The sequence below is a fragment of the Oncorhynchus kisutch genome, linkage group LG13 (genome assembly GCF_002021735.2).
Source record: "Oncorhynchus kisutch isolate 150728-3 linkage group LG13, Okis_V2, whole genome shotgun sequence".
NCBI lineage: Eukaryota > Metazoa > Chordata > Actinopteri > Salmoniformes > Salmonidae > Oncorhynchus > Oncorhynchus kisutch.
The window spans coordinates 37,944,678-37,962,336 of record NC_034186.2 but is presented as its reverse complement, the minus strand read 5'-3'; the positions used below and the strand labels follow the sequence as shown (position 1 = coordinate 37,962,336).

Here is a 17,659-nt window from a genome sequence, read left to right as displayed (position 1 = left end):
AGCCTTTCACAGAGCCAGACAGACACCACAGTATCAAGGTCTCGTACGAAGGCTGGAGACAAACTGAGCATCCATATCGACACTATCCGCAAACAGGGGCCATACAGTATGCCAAGCTGTTTTCTCCAACCGAAATGTAACACTCCAGTTCAGGGCTTCTTGGTTATTAATGTGCGGTGGGTCTAATCCATCTAAGAGCCTTGGCAAAGCTTTAGCCAAGGAGGCCATAATTCCTATTTCCTGTTTGCCACCTCTCAGACAGAGTCTCAGATTGGTGTTTGGTAATTTAAGGGTCCGAAAGACAGGCTGCACACTGTACACCTCCTTCTCCTTCTGCTCTATAACTCTCTGCACACGAATGCCAAGTTGGGAGTCTCTGTGTAAATTTCCTGCAGGGTTACCTTGTGAAGTACGAAGCAGATCGTAAACAAGGAGGTGGATATATGGCGGAGGACTTTTACAACCCGTTTGCAGTATACTTTAATATAAAACAATGTAGTTCCACCTCCATTTCCAGATAGTCTGTCCTAATGTCACTGAGTAAATTAGCTTTAGATGGTACATTATGCAAATGAGGAAGAGTAATTAACCCCTTACATGCTGACTTGACCACTTGAGCGCGTGCGCCGTCGCGTGCATGTTGATTTTGTCCCCCAATACCAGACAGGACACACCAGACACTATCAGGTTGACGTCGTAAAAATAGAAGACAGTAGGGCCAAGACAGCTCCCTTACGGAATACCACACGTTACATGTTTTACATTAGAGAAGCTTCCATTAAAGACAACCCTCTGTTAAGGGGAGGAGGCTGAGACCAGCACATTACAACAATACCCTATACTGATATCATGATGAGATAGCTAGAGAGAGAAAGAGAGAGAGTGAAGGGGGTGGGTGAGAGACCACAAAAAGGAGTGGCGAGAGAAGAAGGCAGAGAGAGACAACAAAAAGGACAGAGCGAGAGAGCGAGAGCGAGAGCGAGAGCGAGAGCGAGAGCGAGAGCGAGTTTACTGTACATTTTCTCTTTGTTTATTATCTATTTCACTTGCTTTGGCAATATAAACATATGTTTCCCATGCCAATAAAGTCCTTCAATTAAAATTGAGAGAGAGAGGTAGCGATAGAAAGAGAGAGAGAGAGCAAGGCTATTTTTCCAGGACAGATCTGGGCTGTGCTGTGGGGCTCGGGGACAGTGTTACTGCAGTAGCTGATCATTGATTAAAGGGGCTTATGAACTTCCACCTGCAGAAGTAAGAAAGGACAAACACTGCCCCTCCTCCTCGTCCTCCTCCTCTCATCCCTCTCTCTCCCCTCACCCTGGGCCCTGATCTACCCTTTTATTTACCTGCTCACTCACTCAATCCAGCTGGATGTGGTTGGATGTAGGAAACAAAGTCGTACAGTGATAAAGGACATTTGAGGCATGCCTTCCAAGATATGCAGCTACCAGATGTGCTATGCTACATTATTCATTCATAGTCATTTATTCTACATAGGACATCAGTGTTCCTTTCACGGACATGAACTTTGCACCGAAATAGGTATTTAAATATTTCACTAGAACTTTCTAAGCAGGAAGTCAGCCCTACTGTGTGGATTTTAAACGAGGCCAAGAGAAAAAAAAAACTCTTCAACCAAGGATGTTACCTTCCCTTCCTGCCTTCATTGCGGAGTAAAAGATTAAACCCCATTCCCATCAGGGTGACTCAATGTTTACAAGTCTATACATGCTGTATCCTTATGAACATAGACAAGGGCCTCGCTCGGCGAGAGACGGGGTGGGGAAGAGTCAATTACAGCTCGCATCTTCTAGATTCCGTCAACATTGATTTGCCGGGGCCTAAGAGCTCAGCCTCTCACAGCCTGCCTAATTGCACTAACCCTGACCCTCTAATTACTACACTAAGGCTGTTTCCATTCAACCAGTTCACAGCCCCTCTTTGTTTACAGCAGCACTCTCTGATGCCCAACATACATACATACATAGAGAGCCAGAGACACAGAGACAAACAGAGACAGAGACAGAGACAGAGAAAGAGAGAGAGCGAGAGAGCGAGAGCATCGGCAACATCATGAAATCGATCGTGGGGCGTCAGATCCCCTCCTACGGATTAGCAGCATATTATGATGAGGAATAGATTTTATAATTATACAGCATGATTACGTAAAAGCTGATAATGTTGATGGTAATATAGACAATAGAGAACCTACCTGAAGGGTTGAGGTCATAGCCCCAGGTGGGCACAATGACACCAAAGGGGTTCTTCTCTGTCTTCTCTGTGGTCACAAGGGTTTTGTCCTCCTTAGATTTGGGGTTCCTCCCTCCCAAAGGCTTCCACCCTTTTCCCACCACGAATGACTCTGAAACGGCCAACCTGGACTCGGCCTCACGATAGCTGCTCTTCAGAATGGACAGTGGCGTGGTCAACTGAGTGGAAGCTGTGGCCGTTTGTGGTCCATCTCTGGTCAGAGGTGTGGTACTGATTGTCTTCTCTCTCTCCACCGGAACCCATATGATAGAGATAGGAGGCTCCCTGGTAGAATCTGTTCTCTGGGTGTCTGCTGTGGAGGTTTTGATGGTGGTCAGGGGCTCCATAGGGGCTGCAGGTCTTGAGGTAACCCCAGGTGTGGTGGCCTCATCTAGGCTGCGTTGTCTCTCAGTCACTCTGGTTGTGTTCAGGTTCTGCTTCCTGATCACAGGGGAGAAGCCACCTTTCTTACTGGAGGTGGCTGGAAGCAGTTTCTCAGTGGGGCGTCGGACATAGACAATCTCTCCCCTGGCCTCCTCAACGGTTCCCCCTGGACCCTGGCTGGAGCCTGCAGCAGAAGCAGCAGCTGCAGGTGAGGTGGTGGGCTGGTCCACCAGCTGCCACTGGGAGATAGTGGTGTGTTCTGCTACTGTCTGGCTCTGGGTTTGGGTCTGGGTGGGTTTCATTCCAGACACAGGAGGCTTTGTGCTGCTGCTGGCACCGCTGGCTGGATTGCTGTTACCGTTAGATCCAAAGCCTCTTGGTAAGTCGTTCACTCCTCTCCCGCTTCCCTCTGTCTCTGTCTCTTTATCCCCCTCCTCTCTTTCTAGGACGTCATGGGGGATGCTGTGGTCCTCATCCTGGTCCCTCCCCTCGCCAGAGTAGTTCTCTGGGTTGGTTGGCATGGTCATGACCTCCAGGGGCCCTGCTTTGGCCTCCATTGGCTCCCAGGTGGAATCCTTCCCCACGTACGCCATGTGTCCCTCCGGCACAAGCTTAGAACCCTTCATGGCCTTGAGGGCCCATCTCAGCTGGCTGCCTGTGGCTTGTGCCGGGGCCCCTGGGGATGAAGCCAGCTCATACCTGGTGCCATGGTGGGGGCCTCCTGATACATTCAAAGCCTCCACAGTCTTGCTACTACCACCGGGCCCCAGTTCTGTGAATCCTGCAGGGGGACAACACGCATTCATTAACTTAGAGTGGGAGGGAAATCGGTTGTATTATTTTAATTAAATGCACATTGAATAAGCAATCATAAAAGACGGCTGCCACGCTGCCTCCAGTGCAGCAGTCATTATATTTAAATAATTAAAATCGAGTTTCATTATGTATCATCCTTTTTATATTATTTATCCATTCTTATATCTTTATACCCAGATGTGTGACATAGTGTACAGGGTTTTCCATATGCAAACAGAAATAAAGTGTAAGATATTAAATGGTGATTGGTTGTTGTATAGAAGAACCCCAGGAAGGATGGTTATTCATTTGTATGCTGGAGGCAAACCCTCATTCACGGCAACAATTGACTATAATTCTTGCTAAATCTGTGAAAATATTTATTCTCATTTATTCCATCGTAGTACAAATAATGGTGCAGCTGTTTGTATTCCAGCACAAAGCGCAGTAGCAGACCCACATTGCATATCAGGCCCAGCACACAAATGAAGAGAATTTGGCCAAGGCAATTTCACACTTCATACTCTGTCTCTTTTCCCATTCCATAGAAACTCTACTAGACCCCAAACCAAGCTACAGTCAACCAATCCCTGTACACAACAGTAAAAACGTGTAAAAAAACAATATCCTTTATTTGACTTCCTATACTATACAATATATACGCCAGGGTTGGGGTCAATTCCATTTAAATTCCAGACAATCCAGCAAATGCACTGAAATTCCAATTATCTTCCATGCTTTTCAATGAGAAAACATTTCAAATGGAATTGGAATTTGGTTTAATTTCTGAAATGACTGGAATTGAAATGGAATTGACCCCAACCCTGATCTACACCATTGCTTATTCAGATTAAGCACACCGCTTTGCTTCTTCTTGTTAATATACTACACCATACTGTATCTACACTATGAATTATTCAGACGAACTGTGTGGCTTGCTTTTTAGTAGTGCATCTCTTCAGGGTATTACTGTATTAGACAGTAGGGATGTAAAGATTCACAGATATGCATTGGTCCCCGGTGCATTGGTCTGCGGATCCCAAACCGATCCAAATGTAGCACGCATCAGTCACAGAATAGATTGAAACGTGACGAATCGGTGGTTAAATTTTTTGTTGTTGTTGCTCATATTCAATTCTTTTAACCTTCCAAAAATACCTCTCATCTTTTGTGACAACTGATGTGTCCTCCCCTTCAGTGTTGAACTGCATTTAACTGTGTTGACAGTCACTGATCTGCAAGTCATTTAAGCATGCTGAACAACCCCAGGCAATAACAGCCTAGTGAAACTGTGCCCAGTCTCGCACGCTTACCAACTCCAGGTAGGCGGCCTGTTCCTGATCTTGCACATCTGCACGTAACCTTCAGTATTCAAATGCTAAGATGGCTTTATTTTAATTTACCTTTATTTAACTAGGCAAGTCAGTTAAGAACAAATTCTTATTTTCAATGACGGCCTAGGAACAGTGGGTTAACTGCATGTTCAGGGGCAGAACGACAGATTTGTACCTTGTCGGCTCGGGGATTTGAACTTGCAACCTTCCGGTCACTAGTCCAACGCTCTAACCACCTGCCGCTCCGATGTGATATTAGGCTTATTAATTGAGTGACATCCTATGTAATTTGCTAGGTTATTGTTATCTATGCGCTGTTAACATTTGTGTTTTTCCAGAATAAAAGTAAGCTATCAGAGACATCTCTCATCTGGCTATACCTGCTAAAAGGGGTTTACAATATATATTATTTTGTTTTGTTCAGGTTCAGCATCAGCAATAGTTTTGGTAGTTTTGCCTTAAAAACTTCAGTGTATATGTTCATTTTTATCTATACAGGGTAAAGTTGCTAATTTCATAATGAGGACAGCAATCACTTTTGTGATCGCCATAGCGAGAGGAGAAGAGAACATTGGCTAATTTGTAAACGATAAACACTTAATCTGCAAAAAATTGAATTAGTGGGTGATGGTGATTTCAAAACAAAAGTGAGGAGGCAAAAAACAGGCTACATTGCCCCACCTAATCTGATAGTGGGGTAGTAGATGCCTAGTTTCTCTTATGGTTCAGGTCAGGTGCCTACATACACATACACCACATACACCACATACACCACACACACAGATCTGTGTTACAGCCTGGATTCAAAACGCAAAACCCGTCTACACACAATACCCTATGATGACAGTGAAAACATGTTTTTAGAATTGTTTGCACATTTATTGAAAATGAAATACTTCATTTACATAAGCAGTCACACCCCTGATTCAATACTTTGTAGAAGCACCTTTGGCGGCGATTACAGCTTTGAGTCGTCTTGGGTATGTCTGTACCAGCTTTGCACATCTGGATTTGGGGATTTTGATTGTTCATTCTTCCTTCTTGCAGATTTTCTCAAACTCTGTTAAGTTAGATGGGGAGCGGTGGTGAACAGCAATCTTCAAGTCTTTCCACAGATTTTCAATGTGATTCAAGTCTGTGCTTTGGCTGTGCCAGTCAAAGACTTTCACATTCCTTGTTCTGAAGCCATTCCAGCATTGCTTTGGCTGTATGATTGGGATCATTGTCCTGTTGGAATGTAAATCTTCACCCCTAAGGTTTGCACTCTGAAGCAGGTTCTCATCAAGAATTTGCCTGTATTTGGCATCTTTCATTGTTCCTTCTATCCTTACCACTCCCAGTCCATGCCGCTGAAAAGCATCCCAATATTATGATGCTACCACTACCATGCTTAATGGTAGGGATGGTGTTAGATGGGTGATGAGCCTGGTTTTCTCCAGATATACAGTAGCGCTTTGCATTCAGGCCAAAGAGTAACATTTTTGTCTCATCAGACAACATCCTCTTTTGCCTTTTGGTCTGTCTTTCACGTGCCTTTTTGCAAACTCCAGGTGTGCTGTCATGTGCCTTCTTCTCAGGAGTGGCTTCTGTCTGGTGGTAGCTAATCCAGAGAAAAAGGCACATGACAGCACGCCTGGAGCTTGCAAAAAAGGCACATGAAGTGCTATAGAGACTCAGCCAAGGAAACCTGTTGTTCTGTCAGAGTGGTCATTGGGTTCTTGGTCACCTCCTGACCAAGGTCCTTCTTGCATGGTTGCTCAGTTTGGTCAGACGGCCAGCTCTAGGCAGAGTCTGGGTAGTTCCATATTCTATCCATTTCTCAATGGAGACCACTGTGCTCTTGGAAACTTTCCACACTAGAAATGGTTTTATACCCTTCCCTAGATATATGCCTCATTCCAATTCCATCTCGGAGATCTACGGACAGTTCCTCGGACTTCATGGTATAGTTTCTGCTCTGTCATGCACATCTCAAGGATGATCAAAGGAAACAGGATGCACCTGAGCTCAATTTTGGAGTGGCATAGCAAAGGGGGTGTGAATACTTATGTAAATGAGATATTTCTGTATTTAATTTTCAATAAATTTGCAAAAATGTATAAAAACATGTCTTCACTTGGTCATTATGGGGTATAGTGTGTAGATGGGTGACAAAAAGAAGAAGATTGAATCCATTTTGAATTCAGACTGTAACACAACAAAATGTTGAATAAGTGAAGGGGTATGAACACTGTCTGAAGGCACTGTACAGTATAGAGTACCTCAAAGTCAGCTTCTAAGTCTAGCTTAACACAGAACAGCAGAGAGTGCTCTCTGAGGTGCAAAGCACCACAGCAGGGGCTCTGGTTGTACTACATAATACAACAAATTACTGTGGGTAGAAACATACACAAATATGTCGACAAATGAAATATTTAAAAAATACTAAATTATTCAGAGGTCTGCATGTTGGCTTCGCCTATGTACTATACGAGTGCGGATTAATTTACATAAGAGATGTAGACTGTGTTATTATCTAATTAATTATTGGAATAATAGCTACTTAACCACTTTGCCTTCACATACTGATGAGATAATGAGTGATTAAATAAATTAATCAAGTCGGATGATCTATTCTAATGGCTAATATATTAAATAAAAAGAGCATATTATACACAGAATGCGTTACGATAATTTCATGCTAGGCCCCGTATTATGAATGTCATATTTCACTGCTGTCGTTTGCCGTGAGTTTAGGCTTACAATAAGTCAACACAAAACAAACATCATCGTACTGTGATAAATTGCCTACAAACGGCTAAATCGAGGCAAGTCAATTATGTGCTCCATTGTGGGTTTTCAGTGACAGCGGTGCTGTATATCAGCTGTTTATCCGTCTCTTTCTGGGGTAAACAAGCAGAGTCGAACCCTCAGGTCACAAAGCATAACGGGAGAAGGGTTGAAGCCTTTTCCGGGACACATTATATTAATGCAGTCTCAGCACTATTGTTGTAAGATTCGGCATCTAATTAACACACACAGACTCACACACATGGACGCGGACTCACACACACACACACACACACACACACACACACACACACACACACACACACACACATGCTAGTGTAGCATATGGGGATGTGTGAAATCTACTCCTCAGCCTGAAGAGTCCCCACTTGTGCTAGCTTTTCACATGGCGTGACTGGTAACACGCTTTGGGAGGGTGGTCATGTGTGCTAGCAAAGCAGAGGTCCTGGGTTCAATCCTCTTTTTGAGATGAATCAGGAGGAAGCTGTACTTGCTAAGCAAGAAGCGTGACATCCGTAATACTACCACATACGCTAACACACACGCGCTAGCACACTTGCAGTAAGACATGGCTAGTAAAGATGACAGGGAAAAGTTATTATGTGGCGTGTGAATCATGTCACACTCATCTGTCTGGAATGTGATGTTTTACCGAAATGATTTATTCCCACGATGCTTTGCTAAAGCTAGGGATTGAGGTTCAAGTGTCAAGATTCACATGCAATGTCTTTCCTGACACTTTACTTGAGACGTGCTTCTTCACAATTCTCCACCCTAGCTTCCCGCCAGACAGAATAATAAAAATGGCAGTATCGATAATGAAGATTTCAGAGATGCAAGTAACAGCCCCGCAGTGCTCAATAAAGTAGTTAATATCAAGCGAGCGATACCACTTTAAGAGGATGTATCAATTGAAACAGCTTCCTAAAAAACTTCAAAAGCCACTTCCTGATGCCTCCTCTTCTCCTCTCTTCTTTTTGTCCTTCACGGTTTCCCTCCGCTCATCAACGCCATTGATAATGACCGCCTACGTTCACCCAGGGCCGTCCTAAATGGGGGAGACGTAGATGGCAAAGAGTGCGGCAATGAGCACCTAGCCAGCCCTGCATTAATTGGAAAGAGGCTGTGAATAATGTATGCAGACTAAAGCTATATTTTCATCCAGCATAAAACATTAACACCTTGGGATTAGCTTTTTGGTTTCAAGGCGTCCTGGCCATAGAAGGGGCCCTACCTTTATTGAACCAACTTAAACACCTCTGTGCGCGACAAGCTAGTTCTCTCTATTCTTAGCCCTGGTGACTGTGTTGTGTAAGTGGTGGCCCGTATGATTAAACATTGCTTGGTTGCCTTTGCACAGCAGAGGAATCACAGCTATTGATTGTGGTTTGAAGTCGCAGGGCTCTCAAGTGGGGAATATCCCAATATGGTGACCTTTACGACCCACACACCTAGCTCAGCTCTATGGAGAATTAACTGGGGTTTTGGTCACTGAGCCAACAGACAGAAGTAGACATGAACACACACACACACACACGTACATCTACACACGGACGTAGACATGTACACAGAGAGACAGATGCGCGCGCACACAAACACACACACACACGCACGCGCACACACACACACACAAGCTCAGCATGGCGACCTGATTCCAGATAGACCTTATTTTTATCTATTCACATCAGCTATTGCTTTGGCCTGATTCGCTCTCTGCTCTAATTTTCCTCTTTACACTGCATTTGTCACCTCTGCTGGAAGCAGGCTTAGTGAAGGATGGCTCTGAACAAGTGCTAAAATACACTCAAAGTGCATGTAAATTCAATGTAATTTCTCCCTGGGAAAAACAAAGAAGGAAATGGGAGTAATGTTTTGATATTCTGGAAATTCTAACATCTGTGACACAGAGACGGTGTCTAGGAGCAACAATCTGAAATGCAGAATATCATTTTGGAATAATTTTCCTATTCTACTTCCATTGTCCTCCACAAAGTGGCTGAATGTTTCTCGCATAAATATTGTCCCGAGACAGTGTCTAACAGTATGAAACAAACCTCACCATAGCTGGCGATCCATAGAAACCATATTTTCAATGTCCTGCCTTCGTAAACAGCGCATTTTCAATTTCACACAAGCCATTGATTTGGAAGAAAATACTGAGGCCGGAAATATGCCTCGGAAATAGGAACGAAAAAAGAAAATGACTTTTAGAGAGAAAATGTAATGAACTACATTATAAAGAGACAGGGTGTACTCAGACAAGCCACACAGCCTCTCTGATGGATGGATTGCAGGTGGCTCTTACCATTAGAGGAGGAGGCTGAAGGGTTGGTTAGGGATGCGCTTGGATCCCTCCCTGGTTGTGTGTACAGGATCACAGGGCCAAATGGGACCACCTCTTTCTCCTGCTCAGTCAGACCCTCCTCTGAGCTGGTGAGCCCACCGGTGGATGTCTTGAGCGAGGAGCCTCCGCTCCGATGCTCCATGACGCCACTGTCAGTGCTTCTTTTGCTGCCAAGATTGGGCCTCCCTTCGGTGGGGTTGACCTTAGCCGACCCTGGGGGTACCTGGTCTGCCACAGCTAATGTCCCCTCGGGCAGTGAGGCAGGTGTAGCTGGGGGAGGGGCCTCCGTGTCGGTCTCCACAGAGCCTGTCCAATACTTGAAGGGTTTCATCAGGTTGTTGACGAAGCTGTGGAGAACGCTATTGGCAGTCTGAGCCTGGAGCGTTGGAGAGGTCTGGGAGGAAAGAGGGGAGTCGGACGACCCGAAACGCCCCTCCACTTCCCCCTCACCCTCCACCTCCTCCTGGGCAGAACCTCCGTGGGTCTCCAGACTCTCCAGGGCAGACAGACTCAGGGTACTGGTCTTGGTCTTAGGGCTGGAGGAGGCGTCCTGAGGGGCTCCAGTTTTGGATCGGTCCTGGGTCTCCTGGTTCTCCTCTCCCCAGCGCTGGGTACCCTCCCCTGGCCGGAGGTGGATTACCACATGCTCCTCTGAGATCTCAGAGGACTCGTTGCCTCTAGCGATGGAGCTGATTCCCTCCTTGTCCAGGTCCACGATGCCAGTCCAGGTGGAGGGTTTGGGGAAGGGGTCAGAGCGCTGGGGCTCAGTGTCTGATGAGTTGTTCTCTGGCTCTCTGTATTGGAGGAACCCTGGCTGGGCTGCCTGGACTCCTGCATCACGTTCTGGAATTATATAAAAAAAATATATATTAGCATTCTTATTTGCTTTCCTGGCAATAAGGCATGGGCTTTAAATAATCATCTTTGCAATAAGCTATGAATCGTCCATATTCTTATATGTTGATGACCTCTGTTTTTGGTTTTGTTTCAATAATAAAGTATAAATAATACATATAGACATGTTCTTCCTCTCTCTCTGGGTTACTTTCTTTTAGGGAAAAGTCTAAGATAAGCCTTCATTACGTCTGTAATCAATTTAGTCCCTGTCAATCATCCTCCATGACACGCCGAGGAGGTAATGCAGACCACACACTGCACAAACACAATCAAATCCAAGCACACAGCACACAGGAGTGTACAATCGTTCCAAAGTGAACTTGAAACTAAGTTAGACAAATCACCAGTGGTCCAGTAACATTATAAACACTCTAGAATGACACTGCAAGGACATTGAGGCTACAGCCAGTGTACATAACTCTGCTGGGTCTCTAAGTCTGTGTTGAAAGCTTGCAGATGCTGATACCAGACACTGGCTGGTTGCTACAGTAGAAGATTTCAGATCCCAGAAGGGACCAAAATGTCACTGAATCCCCTCTGTATTAATTCATGCATGAGACAAACAACACGCACTAATTAACAGGAATTAAACAGGACGGTTGCCATGGTGATGGCGACCCTGCCATTACCTCGGTAGCAGTAGGCGTCGAAGCGGGTGGTGGTTACTGGGAAACCGGTGCGGTTGGCGTTGTGGTAGACAGTGCGCACCCCTGGATCATCCCCGCCACAGTTGCGACGGGGAAGGTTTATGGGGTAGCGCACGCTGCCGTCAGCCAGCCAGCCTGGGTCACACTGGTCCAGGCCGGCCTGCCAAGCTAGGTAGAGCTGCCCTGCCGTGGCCAGCTGAGCATTTAGAGCGTGGCAGTGGGTAGAGGCTGTGGCCAGGCTCAGCTTCTCTGGTACAGACAAGTGGAACACCTCACCTGGGAGAGGAGGGTGGAGATGGAGAAACGGAGGTAAAAATGAGGTAGTGTGGGGGGAAGAGAGAGGTTTGGGAGGTACAGGTGCAACGGGGGAGGATGGGAGTACCATATGAAGAAGAAGGGGCGATATAATTACAATAAATTATGAGATGAATAGAGTGGTGTGGAATGTAATATGAGAAGTGATTATAGACAAGATTGAACAGGTCAATAAACCAACGACCCAGAGTAAGAAGCATAGAATACCACTGGACACCCATCCTGTCCAGCTAGATAGCCCAGTCATATGCAAGGTGTCAATAATGACACTCTCTGAAAATGACCTACTTCCTGCTACAGTATCACTATTAACTGAACGGTTTGGCTCTGCACAGTAACAAATTACCCAGGTTCCCAAGTGCTATTTTAATGGCACCTGCTGTGGATAGGACTCAATCCTTCTGTAGAAGTTTCCTCTGATCCTGGCCACGGCAGTATAACTCACCACCCAGCTACAGCTCAAAATGAGTCAGGCGGTTCCAGCATCGTAGCTCCTGGGGCGTCTGGGGATTTGCAGGGTCTTGCATGACTAAAATCTAATTGACGCCTCCCTCCTACCTTGCAGTTGCTTTGCAAAGCAGTAGACATCAAACAGCTCGTCAGGGGCCCGATTGCCGTAGTTGCGCACTCCAGGTGAGTCCTGCCTGTCGCCATAGCAACCAGGCCTGGGAGACTGGATAGGGTACCTGAGGAGAGAGGCAGGGGTAGAGGAAGGAGGGGAGCCAAAGAAAATCAGGAATTTCTCCAGAAACCTCTCGGCTGGGGGGCGAAAAGCAATCTATATCCGGGCTCCGACTGTGCAATTACTCTGAAGTACATTGATTCAAACAGCAATGAGGGTACAGGCTAAATGCTGATTAAGAGATTATGTATACAGGCATACAGGGGCTTATGGAGGACAACAGGAAGGAAGGAAGGATGGAAGGAAGGAAGGCTTATTACACACTCAGTAGCTGCAATCATGCATGTGCTCGGTTTGCAACAGTTTTCGTCAGACAATGTTATGGCTAAATCTCTTATCTCAGCCTTCCATCCTGGTAGCTGATGTCTCTATTTTTACATTATTAATTGCACGTTTGCCTCCTCATTGATGTGTAGCCAAGTAGCTCTGGAGATGGACCAATTATATGTGTCCCAGGTGGGGAGGAGAGGAGAGGACAGGATGCAGCTCTCAGGAAAGCTGTCGAGGAGAAATATGCAAGCTGCTTCTCCAGTGCAATTATTGGGAAGACGTTTGAGATAGAGATGTGTCAAAATATCCACACGGACGTTAACTGTCCTACACACGCGCGCGTGCATGCCGCCCACACACACTGACTATCCGTCATCAACAGACATAATGGGAGGCGGCAAGCGCGCGTGTGTAGGACAGTTAACGTCCGTGTGGATATTTTGACACATCTCTATCTCAAACGTCTTCCCAATAATTGCATGAAAGGTTGAAAGGGACATGAAAGGTTGTTGAGGGATAGTTCTGGCTAAAATGGCGGAGTGTAATGAGGAATGACAGAGCTAGCCTCTGAAATGTAAACAAGCAATTACATCCTTTGATATGAGAGATTCAGAAGTTCATGAGGGGACCACTGGGGTCAAAAATCTTTGCATACCTTACTTTCTGAAAGTCATTTCATTCCTTGGTTCCTTATTTGGGCCACAGAGTAATTTTATGAAAGCGAGTTGCCTAGCAAAGCCTTGTAATTTTTTGTTAGTCTGAAGTAAACATGTACTTTGCCACTCTTCATAAAGATGTATTACCTCTGACACTTACTCGTCAGAGATATTGCTTTGCATTGTTGCAGCAGATAAGTATCATAAGTAAACAATTTATACAATGCTAGCAAATCTTCTCCCAACATCGGACACTCTCTAGCAGTTAAAGGATGAAATCCTCTCGAGCTCAACATTTAAATTGCCTGGAAAATAACGTTAAATTTTGCGACTAAAGACACCCTCGTAGCTACCTGACCACCGATGAAATTTGACTGCGCGACAGACCACACATCAGTTAATATCCAACTTTTTACTTTTTAACGGATTTCAAGCAAGTATATATTTTTTAACCAGAAGGCTGGCCAACTAATGTTAGTCAACTATCTAGCCTGGTGGTTAGAGCGTTGGGCCAGTAACTGAAAGGTTGCTGGATTGAATCCCCGAGATGACAAGGTAAAAATCTGCCATTCTGCCCCTGAGCAAGGCAGTTAACCCACTGTTCCCTGTTGATTAAGGCAGCCCCCCGCACCTCTCTGATTCAGAGGGTTAAATGCGGAAGACACATTTCAGTTGAATGCATTCAGTTGTACAACTGACTAGGTATCCCCCTTTCCCCTAGTAAGCACTTCGGATACGAGGTTGGGGGTCTCCTTTTTTTTGCAAAAAATGATACAGATATATCTTGTAATTGAACAAAATGGGAACCATAATGGGAACCGTATGCCGATAATACGCGACAGATTTTTTTTTGCTAAACCCCTGATAGTATTAATATTTCCACTGATATGCCAACATGCCAATTGCTAACCTGTTAGCTAATATTTTTAAGACACCAATAATCCCAAAACATTGATGGCTTGATCACAAGATAACACGGTTGAAGGTAATATATTTCTTAAAAGCTGTTGAATGTGCCAATAATACGGGGTGCTACGCTAAATGCTGTTGTGGCATTTCTTTTGATGTTTCAACTAATATAACAACCCTGGGTTTATAAGCGCGGATATCGACTCTGCCGCTTGAGCATGCTGTTGGGGCACGTTTGATAGTGCACTGGACTTCGGGCTAGAAGGTTGAGGGTTCGAGACCTGCTCCCTGTCTGTTTCATTACACTAGGTAGCTAGCTACACACACTCGATCCAGTGACCACATCTCTCAATCCATGTTTGGATACCGGGCGCACACAATCTCTGTTCCGAACTATGACAAACCATTTATATCATTTTTGGGGCGGGAAATTATACCACCACCCAATTGAGCACTTTGGAGACTGTAAGGACAAAAAAGGGCATGTGTTCTGCACAGGTAGAGCCCTATCTGTGCACGTGCCTGTCTATAAGGATAGTGGCCATGCTGTGGTGTATTTTGCTGTGTCAAGCTTCATGCCCGGTCGTTTTTGCCCTTACCTCACGCTCTGGTCAGAGAGCCAGCCGGCATCACAGTTGTCATACCCGTCGGCAAAGGTGGCCTGGAGCTGAGCAGGCGTGGCGATGACAGCCGAGTTCTCCAGACACACCCTCTGGGCGTCGGGGAAGGACAGGGCGTAGCGGTCGTGGGGGGCACGGTAGTGGAACAACACACCTGAGGAGATGATGCAGAGGTGAAAACACGTAGGGCAACGCCGGGATAATATGGAGACATGGACACACGCTTGTACTCGCACAGACACACGGCTCGAAACCTGCAATACCATGTACTTCAAAATATCTGTATCTGCACAGGAAGTTGAAAAACAGCTCAAACTTCATTTGCATCAGACTGGCTTATCTTTAGGGGAGAGATCTTGTCCTTGGATACAGTGGATGACAAACAGCAACCATGTTTGCTTTACTGCTTTAGCTTACAGTCCACAGCAATACCATATCATATCCAAAAAAGAAACAGGGATTTGAGAGAGATAGTAAAAGAGAGATAGATAGAGAATGAGAAGTGAGAAAGAGGAAACAAAGGAATGAGAGATGAGTCCCATGCGCTCATTCCCTGACCTGCGAATGGCCAGGATTCCTCTCCACTGTGCTGAGAAATGGGAAGGGAATTGCTTTTGAAGTGTCCATCTCATATTTCCCCACCAAGCTAGCATCACTAACCTCCCCCGCATGTGGGGCCACCTCGGCCTGAAATTCACACATCAAACCCCAGCGGAGCCCACTACATGAAAGCCTGTAGACAGGGAGGCTGGGATACAGCTCCAAACATGGGTTCCTTTATCTTCTGATGCTTTGTGCAGCATAATGACAGAAACTCCTCGGGGCGCAGGGCCAATTTGAGCAATCATGCTGCAGGCTAGCCTCAGAAATGAGCCGGTATCCCTGTGGTATGACAGACACACCCACACTTATACGCGTTAAAGCACACACTCACACACACCCACACAGCTACAGCCCTCCATCCTGTTTCCATATAATGCTGTACTGTATACTCCCTGGCTTTTCATTTCTCTTCTCCCAGGGTCTCTGTTTAGGGCTCCTTCCCTCTGAGGCTAGGAGCCAGGCCAAACACAGAGATGCTATCTGCTTCCGTTCTGACGTTTGGGAGACTAATAGGTTTCTGATGAGCACCACAACTACCACACACTCTCTATTTCCACCAAGCCATAAGACATGCAAATCAAATGTTGTTGGTCACATACCAGTGGAGGCTCCTCAGAGGAGGAAGGTGAGGACCATCCATCCAAACATTTAAAAGGTTATACATTATAGATAAAACTACACTATCATCCTCCCTCCTCTTAAGCGGCACTGACCGCCGCTGTCGCGTACGCATATTTTGCAAATGTTATCGCAGGTTTCAGCAAAATGTTTCTAGCTCCAACAGTGCAGTAAAACCTAACAATAAAAAACAATACACGTAAATAAAACAAATAGCAGAATGAGCAATGCCAGAGTCCCGGAATGTATATCCACATACAGTTGAAGTTGGAAATTTACATACACCTTAGCCAAATACATTTAAACTCAGTTAAACTCACAATTCCTGACATTTAATCCAAGTAAACATTCCCTGTCTTAGGTCAGTTAAGATCACCACTTTATTTTAAGAATGTGTCATGTCAGAATAATAGTAGGGAGAATGATTTAGTTCAGCTTTTATTTCTTTCATCACATTCCCAGTGGGCCAGAAGTTTACATACACTCAATTAGTATTTGGTAGCATTGCCTTTAAATTGTTTAACTTGGGTCAAATGTTTCGGTTAGCCTTCCACAAGCTTCCCACAATAAGTTGGTTGAATTTTGGCCCATTCCTCCTGACAGAGCTGTTGTGATTGAGTCAGGTTTGCAGGCCTCCTTGCTCGCACATGCTTTTTCAACATTTCTATAGGATTGAGGACAGGGCTTTGTGATGGCCACTCCGATACCTTGACTTTGTTGTCCTGAAGCCATTTTGCAACAACTTTGGAAGTATGCCGTTTGTCCATTTGGAAGACCCATTTGTGACCAGGCTTTAACTTCCTGACTGACGTCTTGAGATGTTGCTTCAATATATCCACATCATTTTCCATCCTCATGATGCCATCTATTCTGTGAAGTGCACCAGTACCTCCTGCAGCAAAGCACCCCCACAACATGATGCTGCCACCCCCGTGCTTCACAGTTGGGATGGTGTTCTTCGACTTGCAAGCCTCTCCCTTTTCCTCCAAACACAGCGATGGTCATTATGGCCAAACAGTTCTATTTTTGTTTCATCAGACCAGAGGACATTTCTCCAAAAAGTGCGATCTTTGTCTCCATGTGCAGTTGCAAACCGTAGTCTGGCTTTTATGGTGGTTTTGGAACAGTGGCTTTTCCTTGCTGAGCGGCCTTTCAGGTTATGTCGATATAGGATTTGTTTTACTCTGGATATAGATACTTTTGTACCTGTTTCATCCAGCATCTTCACAAGGTCCTTTGCTGTTGTTTTTTGCACCAAAGTACGCTCATCTCTAGGAGACAGAACGCGTCTCCTTCCTGAGCGGTATGACAGCTGCGTGGTCCCATGGTGTTTATACTTGCATACTATTGTTTTTACAGATGAACGTGGTACCTTCAGGCATCTGGAAATTGCTCCCAAGGATAAACCAGACTTGTGGAGGTCTACAATTTTTTTAGGGGGCTGATTTCTTTTGATTTTCCCATGATGTCAAGCAAAAGGGCACTGAGTTTGAAGGTAGGCCTTGAAATACATCCACAGGTACACCTCCAGTTGACTCAAATATG

The 17,659-nt window shown here is 45.3% G+C and overlaps 1 protein-coding gene across 1 annotated transcript in view; it reads right to left on the bottom strand.

The window, feature by feature from the left end:
- The window catches only part of ncanb (neurocan b), a 167,750-nt gene that overhangs the window by 94,753 nt on the left and 55,338 nt on the right, over positions 1-17,659 (bottom strand). Inside the window, exons 5-9 of the mRNA XM_031786172.1 lie at positions 14,873-15,047; positions 12,315-12,442; positions 11,424-11,717; positions 9,859-10,740; positions 2,213-3,415 (exon numbers count right to left, since the gene is read on the bottom strand). Of these exons, the coding sequence (XP_031642032.1) occupies positions 2,213-3,415; positions 9,859-10,740; positions 11,424-11,717; positions 12,315-12,442; positions 14,873-15,047 (2,682 nt within the window). The remainder of the gene's footprint in view (positions 1-2,212; positions 3,416-9,858; positions 10,741-11,423; positions 11,718-12,314; positions 12,443-14,872; positions 15,048-17,659) is intronic.